This window comes from Nelusetta ayraudi, unplaced genomic scaffold, assembly GCF_046127955.1.
Source record: "Nelusetta ayraudi isolate G7.1 ecotype Tasmania unplaced genomic scaffold, CSIRO-AGI_Nayr_v1 ptg000094l, whole genome shotgun sequence".
NCBI lineage: Eukaryota > Metazoa > Chordata > Actinopteri > Tetraodontiformes > Monacanthidae > Nelusetta > Nelusetta ayraudi.
The window spans coordinates 3030001-3050069 of NW_027466144.1; the positions used below are offsets into that span (position 1 = coordinate 3030001).

Sequence of the window (20069 nt, forward strand, 5' to 3'; positions counted from 1 at the left end):
TTGGGGAGTCCAAGACCAAACCCTGCTCCCCAGACCCAAGGGATGGAGAGAGCTTCCTGTGTGATGGCTGTGATTCTGATTTGATTGTGGATTTGATAGACCATCTCAGGAACGAGGAGAGGGGAGAGATGTTCCCTGACTGTCCAGAGCAGGTTGTGAACCATGTTGTCCACAGGAGTGCCACCTGTAGACCCAGGCCAGACCAAAATAGGAGAATCGTTGAAAATGTATTTGAGGATGACTCAGACTCTGTGACTAATCCCCCATTTGAGGAAAACAAATGGAGTGTATTACATGACCAAGAGGAAGTTCCCTCCAGAACAGCTCAGCTCGAAGGAGCCAAAGTAGCTCCAGAATCAGACAACAGACGGGCCTTTGAGCTCAGCGTCCTGCAAGAGTCTCCGTCGCAGAGGGCCGAGGAGAGGAGGGATGTCCCCGATAAGGTCACCAGGTACCTGGCTGAAGTGGAGACACAGAATCAGTACCTCCAAGAGAGGCACAAGTACAGGTACCACATCATTCCGGACGGCAACTGCCTGTACAGGGCCGTGTGCAAGGCAACGTACGGCGACCAGGCGAGCCATGGCGAGCTGAGGGAGCAGACGGTGCACCACATCGCCGACCACCTGGACGAGTTCAATCCCATCATCGAAGGGGACGTCGGGGAGTTCCTGATCAACGCCGCGCAGGACGGCGTGTGGGCGGGCTACCCCGAGCTCCTCGCCATGAGCCAGATGCTGAACGTCCTCATTCACCTGACGACGGGTGGCAGCTCGGAGAGCCCCACCGTCTCCACCATGGTGCACTGTCTCGGGGACGAGGACCCCTCCAAACCCGCCATCTGGCTCAGCTGGCTCAGCAACGGCCACTACGACGTGCTCCTTGACGAGTGTCTCCCCAACCCCGAGTACGAGGACTGGTGCAGGCACTCGCAGATGCAGAGGAAACGCGACGAGGAACTGGCAAAGTCGATGGCTGCCTCGCTGTCCAAAATGTACATAGAGCAAAATGGAAGTGCGTGAGCAAGAAAAGTGTACGTGAAGACCGAGTGATGACTCGGCTTTGTGTCTGTTTTCCTGAGGGAAAACAGAGTGTGCAGTGCACAGACTGAGGTTTTCGTACATGCAAGTTACTGTATTTTACATAAGCGATGGTTCTGAAAGTTCGGGTTATGTTGACATGACTGATAATTCCTAAATGAGTTTCTATTTGTTACTTTCCAGCCTGTTGAAGTGCCTTTGGGTGTACAGTATTTATTTTACTTTGTCGGTTCAGATTTCTTCTTAGAATTTTTGTTATCTCTAGACCAATCAGCAAGAAATGTGGTGGTTTGCCATTTTATTTTTATATGGTTGAATGGAATGCTGTTTTCTCTTGTGCAATATTCTTGGCTGACAAGAACAGAGAGTTTGAGTTGTGCCTGTGAGAACAATTTAAAGGTTCTGTTTTCTAAAATCCAGCTCTGTCCAGTTTCAAACATTAAAACAGTTCAATTAAACCTGCAGTCTGATTTTTAATTCATCACACCACAGCTTGTTCATCAGCTCCTCGTTGCCCGGTATCAAAAACAAGCAACATGTCAGCACCCTCAAATATTGGTTTTGCTAAAGTTAATTGGACACATGCCTTTTACTTTGAAAAATAGGCTTTCATGCGTTAGGCGATGGAGATAAAGCCAAGTTGGTGGTCTTGTCGCTCATGTTGCACTGTCCCCCCCGTGTCCATTATTTGCGCTTTTTGCTCTGCATTCGGGCTCCCCTGAGGGAAATATTTGCCGCTCCACGTTCCCTCGATAATCTGCGTCTATCTGTGCTCGCACAGTGAGTTGAGCCGTCTGATTAAAAGGATTGACACAGTCAACCAAAATACGGACTTGAAACTAATCTTGTGCAGTAAACATGCTGTGAACTTGGAGATTGCTATGAGTAAGGGACTTTTAGAGCTTTTGTCGCTACTTGGAAAAAGTAACAGCAACAACATTCTAACAAATTGCTTCAATACAGGCATTTGTTCATAAAAAAGCATGGCACTCTAAACCTGATTAATATTGATTTTGTTGTTTCGAAACCACCACTGTAACATCACTCTTTTCGTCACGAAAAACAAAACAAAAACAAAAGCTCATTCAGCTCCCCTGTGGCTCCAAAATGCTGCTGAAGCTTCTTTTGGTGCAATGCACTTTTCCTCCTCTGGATGGCAGGAGAGCCCGCTCGGACAAAGTTGGCGCCTCAGCGGTATTTCTTCTCCGACCGACACTAGTTTAGCTCATACGGACTGAAAGAAGCAAATGAAAATAATAATAATAATTAGTTAGTTTAAATTGTTAGTTTAAACAATACATACTGTATATTCGAATTGGAATTTAAAATAATTTCATCCCAGTTCACAGAAAGAGAACTGTTGGGTTTGGCCGAGTAGACTAATCATATGATATACAGTAGTTTATATTTATATCGCAGTTTCATACTTGACCATTGCTAATTTTCTGCCGCTAGCTATGACGTAACCCTGCAGTCATGTGAACATTACGCATGAGGAGGAGAAGAAAAAAAAAAAACTTTTTCTATTTTTTTTTTCTCCCCCACTTGCATGGGGAGGAGTGTCTCCGTGCTCGAGCAGGCGTCACACACGGACCATTAAGTGGAAGCTGGAGGGCAGGTGATAGCGAACCGAGCCGGCTGCCCCGCCCGCAGGAAGCCGGCTGGCTGACACACAGGCACCGCAGACGGACAGACAGAGGCGCGAAGAAGAAGGAGAAGAAGAAGGAGAAGGAGGAAAAAAAACGACTTGCTAGGCGTCTGTGCAGGTTTTCCCCCCCACGCCGCCTGCGTCCACACGGAAGCCTCTCAAAGTTACCGGATACTCCCACACCGTAATATTTTAGAAAAACAAACAACAAGAAAAAAGCGAGAGGGCACCGCCGTACTCTGACCTGAAGGGGAAGACATGTCGGGACACCGGGTGCAGTTCGCGGAGCCTCCTCAAAGTGACCACAGAGGAAGTCCAAGATTTCACAGTAAGGAATTTATCTTCTGTTATGACCTTGGTGGCAGCCCCCCCCCCCCCCCCCTCCCATTTATTTATGTTAGGGGGACGTTAAGTATGAGCTTAAGGAATGCATGGATTGGAATCAAGTCGTAATCAAACCAATCTCTGTGTATTCAACCAAAAATCGTTTTTACGAAACAAATGTGTCTGTTTATATCTAGAATGTTTTCCTCATTGCATTATGTAGGTTGTGCACACCCTTTGCCTGCCACCCACAAACACATACACACTTGTTTGATCACACAGCTGCCATTCTAACTTTTCGGATTAATTCTAAGTGAAGGCAACCAGTTCCCAATGTTCCCAGTAAGATGCTGGAGGTGCTTTTAGTTGCATCCCACAGAAATCTGAAGCGCAGTCGATCATTGCATCATCTCTTCTGTGGGTTTTTTGTGCTTTTTGAGTGGTTTTGATGAGGTGCAGCGGCGGCATCAACTGTGACTGCTCCCCTGCCTCTGCAGCGCGTGTGCACCACAGCGCAGCACGCCAAGAAGCTGAGCTCATCACCATGGCGACCGCTTGAATGACAGGACACGTGAGCCAGGATGCAATGGGGAAAATTGCCAGTTTTGCTGCAAAACCCTACCAAGGGCCCCACGTCTGCGGCACACCGTGCTTCCGTGTAAGATGCATGTGTGAAGCTTTGTGAGTGTCGGTTTTTGTCAAAGTCAGTTGGTGGCTTGAAAAAGGGCTGATGTCGTGTGTGTGTGTGTGTGTGTGTGTGTGTGTGTGTGTGTGTGTGTGTGTGTGTGTGTGTGTGTGTGTGTGTGTGTGTGTGTGTGTGTGTGTGGCAGCTTCAGCAGGAAGGCACACAATCTGACTCAGCCCATCAGGGTTGTTTTTTTTTTTTTTTTTTCCCTTTCTCCTGCGGTCCAGATGCGAGTGACAGTGCGGTCAATTTTGAAAGCCTTTTTCTCGGATGCCTCACGAAGCCACGTGTGCGATCCTCCTCGCAAGAGTTCCTCATTTAAGGGGGATGAATCGTCAACTTTTAACGCTCATTCACTCGTCATATTAAAGATGTGAAACAGGAAATAACAGCTGCAGTCCCCCTCCTCCAAAAGAGTCACCCATCCATCACCGGGGTTTATTCTCAGACTGCTAGAGACGGCTAATGAAGGCGGTGTCAAGGGAATGGGATGCACCGGCGTGTGGGACTTTCCTCTTGTTTTGTTTTGTTAATTTGTCACACAGAAAGTAAAAAATCCAGCTCGGCTCGTTTTACTTACTAAGAACGTTAATGTGCAACATCTGTGTTTGGAGGATTTTTTTCAGAAGAAACGATCATGTTCCGTTTTCCCGTGGTGGCTGGCGGTGCTTAAGCACCAGCTGTTCCTTTCGGTACGCCGCTGCTCTCATGTTTGTTCTTGCCAGAGGAATTATCCAGGGCCGCCCCAGTGAATAGATTTAAATAACAGGCGACAACGTGATATAATCAGTGTGAGACAAAGAGTAGCTGACCGTGACTCTGGTTTCCTTTGTAACGGCTCTTCACTATAAAGTGTCTTGGAATTTTGTGGAGGCTGCGCAAGCAAAAGAGGATTTTGCCTCCAAAATGATTCACACTTCCCTGTTTCAGTCAGAAAACCGCAACTGATAAGAGCAAACCTAAATCCTCACTTTGTTGCAATAATCAGGACACTAACTCATAAAACAATGAGTCTTGAACATATTTCCTTCAAGTCAGCAGGATTTTACACAGACCGGCTTCTATTGTCATTTAGTGTTACTGTGAACTCAGTTTTCCTGCTCTGTTGTTATGGGAGGTCTGACTCTGACCTCCCATAACAACAGGTCGGTGTTGTTACAGGACGGCGACAGTATAGCGATGTGAGTGTCAGCTGGTGAGTGACCACCCATAAGTTTCCTTTCAGTTCCCACTCACTGAAAAGTGAATACTCAGCTGATTTCAAACCTCGATTTTTTTTCTTGCAACAACCGGCCACTCGTGAAGACTCGGTCCTAGGACCAGACTTGTGCTCGCAGCCTAACAAAGACTAGTTTGTTTTAGCATTAAGGCCTACTTTTAAGAAGAACCTTTGTGCCCCAGATACCATAAGTGATGTTTTTAGAGAGACATCCTCGAACCATCCCGAGGGGCTCCGTGTGCTTAGGTACGTGACAATTAGCGGGACTTTAACCTTTAATTGTAGGAGACGAGAAGGAAAGACGGTGAGCCGAGTGGATGGAGCCGTAATGGCGAGATTTGAGGGGATTATGTTGCAAGCGACGCAGCTGTGCTGCCACTGAAGGAGCGCTGAGGTGCTATATAGCACCCCACACAACCCCAAGAACCACAGAAAAAACACTTTCTTTTAACCACTGGCCCCTGTGGCTCACTTCCATTGGCCAATTCCATTTCCTAGGATCTGGGTAAACAAAGCAAAATGACATAAGGCCAAAAACCTTTGGTAAGTCTGATGCGTTTACATGTGCATATATATATAAAAATACCAAACCAAGTATATCAAAATTCCCCTTTTATACACAATGTAACTTCTTGAGCAATTTTGGCATTTTACACAATGGCAAAATTTCCATTGGATGTCAACTAAAACACCCGGTGTTAGTTTAAGAGGCCCAGAGGTCAAACGATTCCAACATTATACTGTATCCAGTACATAAACACACTGAACTGGTCAGCTAGTTTCACTCCTTTGGGCTCACATTTTTACCTCACGCCAGAGTTTTGAAATACCTGAGCCCGAACTTGTATCCACTCCAACGCCTTCCCGTTTCCGTTACTTTACCCTGGAAAACGCAGCTATCGACCGAGTGGGACGTTTTCTGTCGTGTTCCCCCTGAAAGCAGCCTGACGGCGCAGCTTGCACTGCTCTCCTGTGAGTTCCTTCAACTGGTTGCAACCTCCCTTGTAATTAGTCTCCATTCTAAATCAAATTTTAGATAATTATCCTCTTCATGGCGAGCCGATCGCAGGCCGTTCGCTTTTGTTTTTTTTCTGCCCCGAGAGCATTGCCTCTGTTGCTGCACATTTTAATGACAGAGGCAGACGTGTGTGTCTCTCGCAACCCTGGACAGCTGCAAAGTCTGAAATCTCTGGTTTCCAGCGAAATGTCGAAATCGTATCAACAACTTTTTTTTTGTTTTTATTTTTTTTAGGGAGGTGGATGATATCTTGTCTCTGGACGCTGCCTTCATGTTTCCCTTCGTTGCAGGAGCAGGAGGAGGAGCACTTTAATATCCCCCACTCAATCATCATCCTGGTCTTTATGAGGAACAGCTGAAGGCTCTTCCGCGATCTTCCGTCTGTCCTAAACGGGACGGATGACGGAAAGCAGCAATGCTGCCGCAACTGTTGCCGATTTCCATTTGTCACTCTGCATCGGTTCAAAACCGGCACGTCTTCCTCTGCAAAGTGTTTCCACAGACTCTGACATGGAGCTGTCCAGAGACGTTTGCCTTTGACATTGGCAGAATCGAATTGATATGTAGCAAGGCAGAATACAGGGGAGGGGAGTTCACAAAGCAGAGACACCTGGAGGGAGGCGGTAGCCGGGTCTCTGTCTTACCTCTCCAATTATATCTGTAGAGATAAAACCTGAAATCATCTTTCTGACAGTGTGGCTCCTGCCTGGAGCCCAGTGGTGATATTTTGTGTGTTTGTTCCTCCCCTACAGGATAAAGTGACTTATTATGTGATGCCAGGGGATGAATATGTGTCTGACTAGTTCCTGTGGATGTGTAAAATAGGAGAAGAAATAGCGTGAGGTCATGTCGTCGGGTCTTTTTTGGAGCACTAAGCATGAATTCAAGCTTTTGAGAGAAGTTCAGCTTTCGAAAAACAATTTCTTGCTTTTCACTCTCACAAACATTTGAAGAATTTCCTTCAGCAACAATCTTTTCACTCCTTCCCACGACCTCTGCTTCTGTCGTGTGTGTGCGTGTGTGCGTGTGCGTGTGTGTGTGTGTGTGTGTGTGTGTGTGTGTGTGTGTGTGTGTGTGTGTGTGTGTGTGTGTGTGTGTGTGTGTGTGAGAGAAGCCGACTCGTGTGATAAAAAGGGTTTTCGAGGGAAATTGCATTTGCATATTCAAACGCCTGGGCTGCCTTTGAGGAGAACCTCTGATATCGGCGCCCTCTAGGCATGGCTGTCTTTTTAACCTGCTGGCACGCACTCTGGACGAGTGTCCGCATTGTCCCGCTCATTATGCCACGCTGCGATCGCCGATCAGCGCCTCCTTTTGTCGGGACGTGTCAGTCAAAGGCGAAACATCCTGCACGCTATCATGGCTGCGGCTGATGGTCACGCAAGGGTGCTTCTTTACCAACTGAGGCCAAGTGTCTGTCACCCGGAGGGCAGCTGTTGTCATTCCGACTCATAATTCCCTGTAAAACACATCAAAAGGCCGTGGAGGTGAGGATGATGCACAGCCTTAATAGCCGGTGACAGTGACACTGTGTTTTCCACACGCTGGCAGCCTGTGAGCTGCCTGTCTACTTGGGCGAGGTGTGAAACGCCGCGCTGGGGCCGACCGCCTCCCCCTCCCGCTGCTAAACACGCTGATAGTAACCGACAGGCACTTGAGATGATCCTTCTGGAAACGGGTCGTCTCCTGTGGGACACTGACGAAGCTGCGTTCACCGTGGATTAGAAGCAACAGAGGAAAAAAAAAAACAAAACACCTGAGATTCAAGGTCAGGCTGTTGTTCTTCTGGGGAAGTTGCTTCCTGATAGCGAGGGCTAACCTTGACTCCGTGATACCCACTTTGTCTCACGTTGCTTCGAATGCCAACAAACCTTTTAACCCAGGGGTGGGCAAACTTTTTGACTGGTGGGGCCACGATGGGTCATAAAATTTGACAGTGGGGGCCGGAGCAGGAGCAGATGGATGGAGGGTTTTGGTGAGGAAGAAAAAATATATCTAGGGTCCCGTCCATGCCTGTTTTAATCACTCGGGCTGCCCCCTAGTGGGCATCAGGTAGTAGTAATTAGCTCTCCCTCGTTTCCCCTCAGTGTTCTGCTGCTATTCTACTGTAGCTGGCGTTGATCCTGCAAATGTCACCCTTGCATGAGAAGACAACAGTAGCAGTTGTTTGTCGTAGGACTGAACTCGACATGGCAACAGAATGGTCAGCATGTACTTTTTTATGGATTTCACTATTTTATCGTGACATGTAGTTGTTGCCGATGCTGCTGGATTCAACCAGCCCAGGCTGAAGCTCCTCTCTCAAAGTTCCGCCCCCCCCCCCCCCCCCCCGTAGAAGCTCAGATTGATGATTGATTGAAGATTTGGAAGAGAGGAAACGGGAACACTGCCTCAGCCGGAATCCATTGAGTGTCTCCTCTTTAAATCTTCATCTCCAACTCTGCGCCTCTGCGTCAGGGAGTCTTTGCGCAGCTAATGAATCACCCCCCGCCACGCCACGCCCCCACTCCCCCAACCTTTCTGTCTCCTGCGTCTCCTCCTCAGCAGTGGGGCACCAGCGCTCTGTGGAGAGATGCCAGATGTTTGCTCTCTGCTTTTCTTTCTTTTTTTTTTTTTTTATTATTCAGCACCTCCCACCTCTCCCAATTGATTTCCCTGACTGAGCCTCTTGACAAAACTGCTGCCGAAACCAGGAGCTCACTTGTGAAAACGTCCCGTTTGTGGAACCTGGAACGCATGGGAGGTGACGCGGCTCACCTGTTGTGAGGCAACAGGTGGCGAGCGGCCCTCTCAGCGGCCGTTGCTTCGCTCCTGCCGCCGCGCTTCTTTCTCTGCTACCCGCGGAAACCGAGTAAACAAACACTTCTGCCTTGTTTATCGGCGTCCCTGGGAAGTCTGGGGGAGGATCTGAGGCCTCGTGATGCACGGCGCGTTGTTAAAGTGATGAGTCCCCGCTGTTGCCGTCGCTCGGCCGGCCTCCTTGAAATATCTGCGCCGCTTTATTGATCATTAGAGGCAATCTGGCAATATTTCTCTTTGCTGCCGGGAGACGGGGGGGAATAATCATAACCCCCCCCCCTCCCCGAGCACTAATGATGCGTGATGCCAGATCCAATGACATTGCTGTTCCGTCTTTCTGTGTTGTTTTTTTTTTTTTTTTTTTTTGCAATGCAGAAGGAGAAATCGACTCGGGCGCTGACGAGCGCCAAGTCCGATCGGCTTTGATGTTTTCCCGGCGAGGTCATGTTCAAAGGGAAGCATCGGCGAGGTACACGGGGAAGGAAATGAGCCAGTGTTTGTTACGAACGTGACTCGCCTGTGCTTGAGACCGAGCGCGTCTCCAGCACCACCACCCACCCCGACCCCCACCCACCCCTCCGAGTGTGTTTGTACCTGATAATTAGTCTTATCTCCGGCTCATCTTGCAACTCGACGCTGACGACGTCCCTTTTTTTTTTAATCCACCAGCTGCGATTTTAATGACTTTGCCAGTCAATCAGAGGGATCTGGGTCACTGCCACAGAGGTCGGCTCAGACGACTTCACAGACACACACACACACACGCATGCTCATCATAACTTCTTCTTATCGTGAACTTTCTATTAAAGGAGCAGTTTGGGAGGAAGTTTTCCTCTCTTGGAGGTTGTAGCATAATAAAAGCATTGAGTCCTCTGGCATCGCACATTGCTAATTGTGCCCACCAGCAAATGACATTATGTTATATAATGTTTGGGAAATGAATATGAGAAAAACTGAACAACCATTGCACAGATAATAACATTTCTAGCTGTGTGTGTGTGTGTGTGTGTGTGTGCGTGTGTGTGTGTGTGTGCGTGTGCGTGTGCGTGTGCGTGTGCGTGTGCGTGTGTGTGTGCGTGTGCGTGTGCGTGTGCGTGTGCGTGTGCGTGTGCGTGTGCGTGTGTGTGTGTGTGTAAGCCGATAACTGCTCCCACGTGCAAAAAAAAAAAAAGTGCGCGCTGGGCTATAAAGAGCCATCGGACGACAATCATTTAACATTCCAAACGTTTCAGCCACAGCGTTTGATAAGTCAGCTCGCAAAAGGGAAAACGATCCACTCCCAGTCAATGAGCGCGAGCCACACCTGTCAGCGTGATAAACGAGAGGGCGAGGGTGCGTGAGCGCACCAGCGGTGCAGCTTTGGACGTGGAGGGGGACGCTGCTGCCGGCTCGGGCTGCAGGAGGCAGGGACGCGAAGCCGTAACACACAGCTGCACAGGACACCCGCTACGGAAGAGGATTAGGGCCACAAGAAGGAAAAAAAAAAAAAAAAAAAAAGCAAGCATAGGTATCGTTGTGCACACTGGATTCTGTTGCACTTGCCAGTGAATTTCCAGGTCATGTTGGGCCAAACCTGCCGCACCCCCCACCTCACCTCGTTAAGCCTGGGAAACAGCCGTGTGCCAGCAAAGTGTGGAGCTGAGCTCAGCAACTTGCAGTTTCTTTGATCATCTGAAGACAAGAGGGCCTTTTTAATTCTAATTCAAATTAAATTTGAGTCCCTGCCTTCTTCTGTCTTTTTTAACATTCATCTGTTAGTAAGACTCAAATTTCAAAAGAAACCTTCCACTTCCCCTTGTAGATTAAAAAGTGTGGCATTTTTTTTTGACTTCCCTGGAACGAGCAGTGAAAACCTTCCCCCGAGACGCTGCGGCGCGCCGTTTGTCAAGGAACCTCATGCTGCTGCTGCTGCTGCCGCTGTTGTGCTTTCATATTGGTATTAGCAGGATTTGAGGGTGACTCTTAACTTTGCCGTAAAGGCTTGAAGGGATTATGTTGCATTTGAAAAAACTGGCCAGGATACAACTTCAAAGTTGTAAATGTAGCGTTGTTGGTGGCGATGGTGGGGGCGGGCGGGTGGGTGGGGGGGCAAACATTATTCAGCAGCCAGTTGTCAAACCCGAACCCCATGTTTGAAGTTTCGCGCAGCAGATATTTTCTCCACACCGCTTCCCAAACTGCGAGTGTAACTTCACGGCAGACAGTCGGATCACACGGTGGTTTCCACCCGGGCTCAGGAGACGCCCGAGTTTGAGTTGAAACCTCAGCGCGGTCTGAAGTGTTTCACGGTGGCCCACAGCTGCTGCCACTATCTTCCCCACAGCTGCCAGCCTCGCCTCCCTCTCTCACCCCCCCCTGCCTCGGTCGACCGGCGACCTCATTCAGCAGGCGGCCAATCAGCCGAGGTGAAGAGGAAAAGTTGGCGCTGAAACTTTTTCCGCCGACCTTCAGGGCCTTAAATCGCCCCCCCGCCCCCCCCACACCCAGCTCTCCGGCGTCACCCGAGCCCCCTGAGCGGCCCCGCCTCAGAACTCCACGCTCAATGGCGCCCGGGAGTTTTAATATCGCGGGGGATTGTGCGTGCTGCGGTGATAGAGGTTGGCCGCTGGCCTTTGAAGTTCTTTGGGCTCTTAATGAGGATCAGACTCCAGGGTTTTGGCCAAAGCCCTCTCCACTCTCTCTCCACTCTGAGCAGTGTGAGGGTGGGGGGACAGCGGTGATTGAAGGCCCCGGTTCCACCTCAGAAAAAGAAAAGGTCCCCCCCCCCATTCACCCTTCCTTTCCTCTGATCTCCATCTTCTTCATTTCCCTCCTCCCTCCTCTAATCAGCTTCCCCTGGCATCTGGAGGACATGGTCGGGGGAGGTAATGGGGTGGGATGGGGGGGGGGGTTCCATCACTTCATTAGCCCGGATGAATATATTTCCATCGGCACCTCCGGGGAGAGCGGAGGGTGCGATGCAACGCAGGACATTCAGACAGGGAGGTCCTGAAAGGAACACTGAAACATGTGTATGTAAACCTCTGGGCGAGGGCGAAGGGTCAGGGCAGATGTCTAGACAAGGGGGCTTCACTTACAGAACCCCTGACCTCGGAGCGCCTGAAACCCGAGGCCGATCAGAAACATGTGTTTCCCCGACGCCGTCGCCTCGAATCCCGTCGCGTCTCCGCGAACCGAGACAAAGAGCCACTGTCGCGCCGACTCCTGGCCGACTGAGTCTTGTCAAGCGGGACCTTGTTCTACCGTCAGTCCCGAAATAGCAGCGCCCGGCTCAGCCCGGCCCAGAGGTGAGGTTCAAGCGGATGAGCTGGAGGTGTTGGTGTGTGTGTGTGTGTGTGTGTGTAGAAACCGGACGATGTCCTTCCGCCTCCTGGGTTCTGAATGTGTTTGTGGGCCGGATTTGCAGCAGTGGATCTGAAGAGTTTCTTATAAGTTAGGAGCTGAGTTTCCATGACCCCTTGAATTGCGCAAAACATAAGTATGGCAATAAACAAGTGGTCATGGAAACACCTAAAGTTGGGAAAACCTCTCAAATCTGGCTAAAAGGTTTTGACGCTGTCATGAGGTGGTTTTTCAGACGTATGCATATCGATCCAGAGGGGCGGGGTTAAAGATTGTGGCTGTGAGACCGCAGAACTGCTCCCATCAGCCCTGTCACTCACCTTTCCACCCTCGACAGCCTTCATGGCCCCGGTTTATTTTTCACACCCACCGGCTATTTCCAGCACCGCGTCGACTGCGGTCATGTGCCCTCCTTTGTGCCTTCATCACTTTGTGTCCCAACGCGTGCGATGCTTATCTCTCCCCGGGACCGCGTGCATGACCCCGGTCGCTGTTGTTTCAGCAGATCTGCGCTGCTGGCTGCAGCCCTGCGTCCGTGTGTGCGTGCGTGCGTGCGTGCGTGCGCATGTGTGTTTGCAGAAGGAGCACTTCCTTTGCATTGTCAGACGGATGCTGCCGTTTGCTGTCCCTGCACTTCTCTTGTCATTTCAGTCCCCAACAGTTGATTGTTGGCCTCTTTCCACACTTTTGCATGTGAATGTGTTTTTTTTAGTCTTTTCATGTTTGCATTTTTGCTTTTAGCGCCCTAATTTCGATTTCTTTAAAAGTGCCTTTTATTTTAATTGCTTACTTGTCGCCTTTGGGCTTTTTACTCTGTCTTCCCAGCCCCTGTGTATTTTACTTGCACTCATACTCGCAACCAATGAAAGCATTTAACATTCCGTCACCTAAGCCAACATCAACAATTATTCTCACATCTCTTGTGAGAGAACAGGGTGCAGCTTTGTTTGAAGCCTGCAGCATCTTGTTGTTCCTCCCGCTGCCAGTAGGGGGACACCTACAGGGAACACGAGATGCTTCACAGGGGTAAAAATAATCACATGCTGTAATAATGACCTGTCGATGGCTCTCACATGTCTATCTGGACCGCACAGAAGCTGCTGGTGCAGATGAAGAGATACAGCCAGGCCTTTAACATTGAGTTATGCATTTTTAATGGACTCTGTTAAATGATCCACTTTCAATAACTCTCCATAAACCTCCCTCTTATCTATTAGACCTTTTTTCCCCCCCTTTGTGCCACCGTTAGATGCGTCGCCACGTGCGCCGCGTATTCCATTGAATGTGATTTATGACGCGTTATATAACTGCAGTGACGGCCGCGGTTGTGATGTTGAGTGGAATGATGTCCACCGGTGGAAGTATGCAAATTTATGGGGATGGTAATCGGTCATTTGAAAAGCCGTCGGCGTGATTTAGAGACTCGAGCCCATGACGGCGGCCAATGAAAATCTACTCCCTTGGCAATCGGGTGTGCGCACACACACACACACACACACACACACGCACGCGCGCGCACACACACACACGCAGATTATTCACAATCCCCCCCAACCCCGAGAGCGCTTAGACAAATGGCTTTTTCACATGTTAAAGGTCAGACGTGAAATAACAGTTTTGAGCACAAATTTGGATCCTCTGCAGTGGCAGGTGCAGTGGCAGGAAGGCAGGAAGGGAGTCGTCGCCGCCGTAAACATGCATCCGGGTGAAAGGCCTTCAACTCTACGCTTTAGACTTCAGGCTTCTGCAGCAGTGGCGTCGGGAGAAAGTGCGTGGTTTATTTTTTGGGTGGTCTGAGACAGAATAGTGCAGGGGCTGCCTCTCCGAGAACTGAACAGCTGAAAAACTTTTCCTGAGCTGTTGTTTTATAGCAGCGAGTCTGCACAGAGTGCAAATTCCACTCGCTAAGCTAACTGAACAGAACCAGAGCATCCACTCTCACGAGCATAGTTGCTGACGTAGGATTGGATGGTGACGGTTTAAGGGCGGAGCTTAGTGAAGGCTACTTTCAACTTGTCAACATTAAATCAACGGGTTTATTTTTTGTAAAATGAGCAACAAAATCTCTCATTTGTGATTCTTTGTAACCTCGTCGACCTTGTGGACGCTCAAGATGATCACTGACGGCATGTGACCATGTGCTCCGCGTCGCCCGAGTCCGAGTTTGCAAACGGCTTGATCCGCCGCGGCTCAAAAGCACCGGCGAGCTCTCCTCACTCTGAGACGCGGGGCTCCTGTCAGATTAACGGGCGCCGAGCCGAGCCGAGCATTTTGCACAGGCATGGATGAGGGCCGCTATTATTAAGTCCCCGCAGCATCCCGAGGGGTATTTTTTGGAGGGGGGGGACGGGTGGAGGAAACATGTTTACTTCCAGGATGATTCACCCGAGGGTTCTTTTAGCCACTCCAGCTCGGTAACAACATTCTGCGGGGCCTTAACCGTATGGACGTGCACGTTCGGCACTGTGTGTGTGTGTGTGTGTGTGCGTGAACCTCAGCTGACAAACAGGTGGAGTTGTACCTTCCTTCTTTCCTTCTTTCCTTCCTTCCGCCTTCGCCTGCTCCTGCATGCATTTTAATATATTAACCTTTTTCCTGCGTGCCGTGCCGACGGTGCCTGTACCAAAAGATCCTCCTCTCCTCTTTCATGACTTCCAAATCAATATGCATCCCCGACTCGACCCTGGAACATGTCATCTCCTTAATTCCTTGCTGCAAAACTGGAATATCTCTCATCCAACGACAAGAGCGCCTGTATTTTGTGTTTTTCCCTCTGATTTCCATCATGCTGGTGATATTTTTGTTGCAGAAGTCGCTGGTACGGCGGCTCAGCTTTGTGTTTGCCAGGAAGATGCGGCCGTTTCAGACTTCAGTAACTTTCTCTGCCTCCCTCTGCCGCCGCCCGCGGCCTGCCATCGAACTGAGAATCAATAAGCCATAAAGAGAATGGAGAAGACTCTTATTTACATCAGCCTGAACGGAGCCTGACGGTTTGTCTTCCTCCCCACACGTCGTGTGAGAGGCGTTTAGCCAGCCTCCAATAACAGCCCTGACAGGCTGTCCAGATAAGAAGCTGAACTCTCCTCAAACGCTGTGAAGGGAGGGGGGCGGGGGGTAGCGGCTCGGGAGGCACTCCCCTCCAGGTCAGAAAAATATTAGGACGTGGAGGAGGAGTAAATATTTCCAAAATGCGTGTTGTGTGAGTGGCCACTGGCGGTAAAGAGCAGGAGTGACACACAAGGCCACAGGGGGGCCCCAGAGACGCGACTGAGACATGGCGAGGGGGAGCGTTAGACTCTGTGTTGCTGTTTGTGTGCTGATGTAAACTGTGAGAACATTTGAGGTGAGATTTTTTTTTTTCTCCCCCTCACACAATTTTTTTTATTTTTTTTTGCTTTTGTTGCAATAATCCTCTTATAGGTCCTTGTTAAGAAGCCGGTTCTGCTTATTTTCCAAGGGCAGGGACTCTCTCGAATAAGATGAGGTGACATTTGTCAGGCTTTTCACTTCCTTCCTGCACTTTTTAGTCAGATCCTACATGTCGTGCTTCCAACTTGTATCAGAAAAAGGATAAACCAGGGTAATGTGACATATTTTGTGACACATTATCCTGATTCTGAGGCACGTCTCAGTGGAAGGAAACATCCAGGTTGAATGATATATACTGGCGTCGCAAACGTGTAACTTCCATGACCCCAGCCGCTGTCCGGTCTGCTTCCTCCCCCGTCCTGTCAGATGTCCACATTCCCTCTGACTGAGGTCAACCGGAGGCAACGTCTCCTTTTTAAAAATCCCTTCTGCCACCTCTGTGACTCAAGGTAAGCAACAAACGCTGGCTGGCTCCCTCCGCTCGAGGAGCGGCCGAGCATTAAGGCTAATTGGTCCAGAACTGTCGGCCGGCGTCATTGTCTCGCAGAATTCCTTTCAGCCTTCGAGTCACTTTACTTCACCCGCAGGGGGAGGATGTAGAGGTAGGGAGAGGCGATGGAGGGGGCAGGGGGGAGGGGGTTAGGGGGCCAGGCCTCGCGATCAGTCGGCAACAATCACTGCACGAGGAGACCGCAGCCGTCTTCAATAGATAACGCCAGGCTTTGACTTTGCGGATATTGTCGACGGAAATAGACCCTTTCGTGCGTTTGGTTTTGCCACGCAGATTTTAATTTCATGAGTCTGTGAGCTGCTCGGGAGTCTTTGATGAAATATTGATTGTTTGCTTTGGCGGGACTTGCGTTTGTCGTGGGAAGCCACTCCACTGCCGACTATAAAGTGAAAGCATGACCGAGTTTTACATCTTATGAACGGGCTTATTGTACCTGTGTATCACGCGTGTCAAACTCCCTGCCGCAGTTGCTCTCGTGCCGTTGTTGTGTTTTCTGACCGGGTGTATTTTTATTTTTTATTTTACCATTTATTTTTCCAGCCCCCTGTGCGCCTTCAGTTAATGCGAGTGAATGTTACAGTCAGTAATGACTCATGATACGGTGAGGAGGGAGGGAGGCAGGGAGGGGTGAGGGCTGAGATGGAATGTAGAAAAAGAAACAACCTCCAGCCCCCCGGGGGTTTGGAGAACGTGCTCAGCCTCAACCCTCTGCAGGAAGGTGCCCAGCTGCTGCCTTCCAACACCCCACCCACCCACTGACCACCACCACCACTCCCGTGACTTCTCGGCTGTTTGGGGGCGCGTCTTTGCTCCAAGCTGCCCATATACTCAACAATTATAATTGTTGAGTCTTTTTTTGCGTAGTGGGAGTTCTTACGGATCTTCCAGGAATCCTTAATCTATGACCCTGACCTGCCTCCGCATTTGCACGTAACTACCGCTAGTTAATTGGCATTTTAGAGCTGGCTTGTCAACGAGGAAGCTCTATTGTGCTTCCCTCTCAGCCTCCACTCGCTGTTATTTTTGCAATGCAGCCACGTTGCTTTAATACTGGAAATTATTATCAATATTTTTGTATATATGTTTTCAAAGTTCTAGCTGCAGTGACACAGAGCGACAGGGAAGGGAAGATTTAGCGCGTCAGCCACAAGCCCACCAGAGGTCTAAATTGTGCGTGGGGGCTAGAGGGGGGGGCGCTAATCACGTCAGCTGACGACACCGCGGCATACTTGGCGCAGCTGGAGGAGATGAGCGACGCTGCATCAGTGTTCAACAAGATGGCATGAAAAGGAGAAGAAGAAGCTGAGTCGGCGACTCGCTCATGAATAAAGTGGGGCACTGGAGCTCGTGACAGCGCCGTGTTCTCCCCACGCAGGTTTCACAAAGCAAACCAGAACCTAAGAGTGGAAAAATAACAATTTTGCAGAGTTTGTCCACAGCAGATGTTCATTGTAACCAAACTGGTATCTAGTGTATCATTAATTTGACGTTTGTCTGAATTAAGCTGTATTAATGCCTCTACACTAGACGTTTGGTCTCCACCAAGCTACGAGTCTCTGCCTGATTCCTGTTTGTATTGTTTTAAATGATGACATCCGCTGCTTTTGACTGAAACAGTGATTTGAAAGCCACGAAAGTGGAGGGCAAAAGTTGTTGTTGGTGATTTGACAAGCAAACCTGTTATCCGTCTACATAGCCAGACCTTCGACGCGGGGAGCCCGGCCCCGCCGGCGTCAACTCCCGTCTGCGTGGAATGCAAGCCATTCGTCACCTGGGCACCGGGTGCAATAATGAAAAATAATAAACCTCTGCCGGAGAAGTCTGCTAATGAGAGAAACACCCCTGAGGCCCTGCCACCACTCCCGCCGAGCCAAACCCCGCCCCCTTTATGCCTGTCCGACGGCCCCTCCTCCACACACTCATGCACGTGCCATATAGGAAGCCATAGCGGGAACTGTTCCGTTTATTTATTTTTCTGATTTATTTTTGAATCGTTGCTTTCCGCCGTCTGCACTCTGCTCGCCGGCCGCGGGTAACTGCTTGTTTGTCGTCCAGGTCTCTCTCTCTCTCTCTCTCTCGCAAGAGCCAATTTCAACTCCTCGGATAATCATCTTTTGCCGCATTTTTTTCCTCCCCTTTTCGTGTGTGTGTGTGTGTGTGTGTGTGTGTGTGTGTGTGTTTTTTTTTTTTTTTTTTTTTGAAGTTCAGATGCTTGCGGTCGGTTGTTTTCCACTTCAATGTCGAATGCAAATTGAAGCCATGCCTGGCGAGTTGGTCTGTTGGTCGGCGGCGGCAGCAGCAGGGCCTGGCCTGTGTGATTTGATATGTAGGACGCGCTTTATCATCTGTCGCGCTGCGCAAGAATCACAGGGCTAATTAGGAAACTCAAATTATATCCATCCCTAAATACCATGTTATTTAGGGGCCTTTGAACCAAGTTGCCCTTGTTTGCCTACAGTCGGAGTTTTGGCGCCGAGCCCGGGAGGCATCGAATCTGCAGAGGGCTTTCATTTACTCGGAGAGAGGGAGAGTGCACGCACGCACGCACGCACGCACATACACACACTCTTGCACACGCACACACATGCACCAACCCTATAGGGTTTTTTATTTTATTTTTTTTTAGCATGGCCAACGTTTTTCTTGATTCCATTTGACGTAATCCTCCGAGCCGCGGTGATGCTGTAAACAGAACCGTGCCAAACATGAGCAACATAATCTGATGCAGCTCCGATATTGGATGTTATTCCAACGTCCAATGTAACTTTTTTTTCCTCTCTCTCTCTCTCTCTCTCTCTCTGTCTCTCTCTCTCTCTCTCACTCACAAAATCCATCAGACATGCGGCAGCTTCTGCCGAGTTCTTAGCCGTGCAGTTTCTGTCGGCGAACTATTCACTGGCAAAGTATGTAGGTCATTCTGCTGGGCCTTTTCTTTTTTTTTTTCATTATCATCTAAAGTCGCGCTGATATGTAGAGAAACCATTCATATTTAACGTCCTCGTGATTGCCCACCGGCCGGCTGCCGTTGCGCTCTGAGGCCACCAGCGGACCTTGCTGCGTGAAATGCACGAAATAAAAACAGTGGGTTTTTTTTCGTGAATGCGTTTTCTCACCTTTTGAATCTTCAGGGTGACGTCCGACGTTTGCAATGCAACGCAGCGAGCGCGCAAATCTGGCTTTTCTGCTCCGGCTTCTTTTGAACAGGGATGTTATTGTTTCGTTTGTTTTTTTTCTCCTCTCATGATATCTGAGTGACACAGCACCAATTCAGCGAGCGAGCGAGCGAGCAAGAGAGAGAGAGAGAGAGAGAGAGAGAGAGAGAGAGAGAGAGAGAGAGAGAGAGAGAGAGAGAGAGAGAGAGAGAGAGAGAGAGAGAGAGAGAGAGAGAGAGAGAGAGAGAGAAATAGAGAAATCATCCCTAAATACAACTAAGCCAGCAGTCGCGTCCACGGGGATTGTTGCTCTTTTATAACGTGTTGCATGGACACCGTTGATCCTTCCGCTCACTGTAATCCATTTTCTGCCGTTCGGACTGTCAGCACGCAACGGCCGCCGTCCCTGCCCCTTCGGATCACATGTCCACTTCGCGTGGCTGCGTTACACAAGTGTCGCAGCGTGAAGGAGGATGGCGCGACTGTTTATGTTTTCCGTGATCATCGTTGTGATTATTATTTCTTACGTGACTGTGGGTTTGTTTAGCGGTCAGTCTGCCTGTGTGGATTTCTCGGGCCTCGTTGTTACAGTCTTGTTTTGGTTCGCTCGAAAAGGAAATATTTCTGTTGTGGCTCCTCATTTCCAATTTCGCGCAAAACCAATAATTTCTTGATATACGGCACTCTGGCACTTCCGCCCTGGCAGTTTTTCGCCGCCGAGCCCCGGAGGGAACGACCGCGGTCACGATTTGTCACGAAAACAGAAATGTTTTCGCTTTGTAAAAGTTTTTTTTATTTCTCTCTGCAGAGGATGAGGAAGCGGCATTGTTGTGGGGTTTTAAGGGCGGCGTGGAAAAAGAAGAGGCAAAGTGTCTGAAACGTGCTAAGCTCCTCTTCCCCCCCCTTCGGCCAACTTCTGCACTTCTGCTGCTGTGTTACGTTTTTTTCTTCTTCTTCTTTTT

The 20069-nt window shown here is 49.5% G+C and overlaps 2 protein-coding genes across 2 annotated transcripts in view; both read left to right on the forward strand.

Annotated features, from left to right (window-relative positions):
• otud1 (OTU deubiquitinase 1) overlaps window positions 1–1498 on the forward strand; it is a 2331-nt gene extending 833 nt beyond the window's left edge. The window contains exon 1 of the mRNA XM_076047590.1: window positions 1–1498. This exon is cut by the window's left edge and continues 833 nt beyond it. Within this exon, the coding sequence (XP_075903705.1) occupies window positions 1–1022 (1022 nt within the window). The 3' untranslated portion in view covers window positions 1023–1498.
• Window positions 1499–2806: 1308 nt separating this feature from the next.
• The window catches only part of kiaa1217 (KIAA1217 ortholog), a 91717-nt gene continuing 74454 nt past the window's right edge, over window positions 2807–20069 (forward strand). Inside the window, exon 1 of the mRNA XM_076047333.1 lies at window positions 2807–3016. Coding sequence (XP_075903448.1) covers window positions 2947–3016 — 70 coding nt within the window. The 5' untranslated portion in view covers window positions 2807–2946. The remainder of the gene's footprint in view (window positions 3017–20069) is intronic.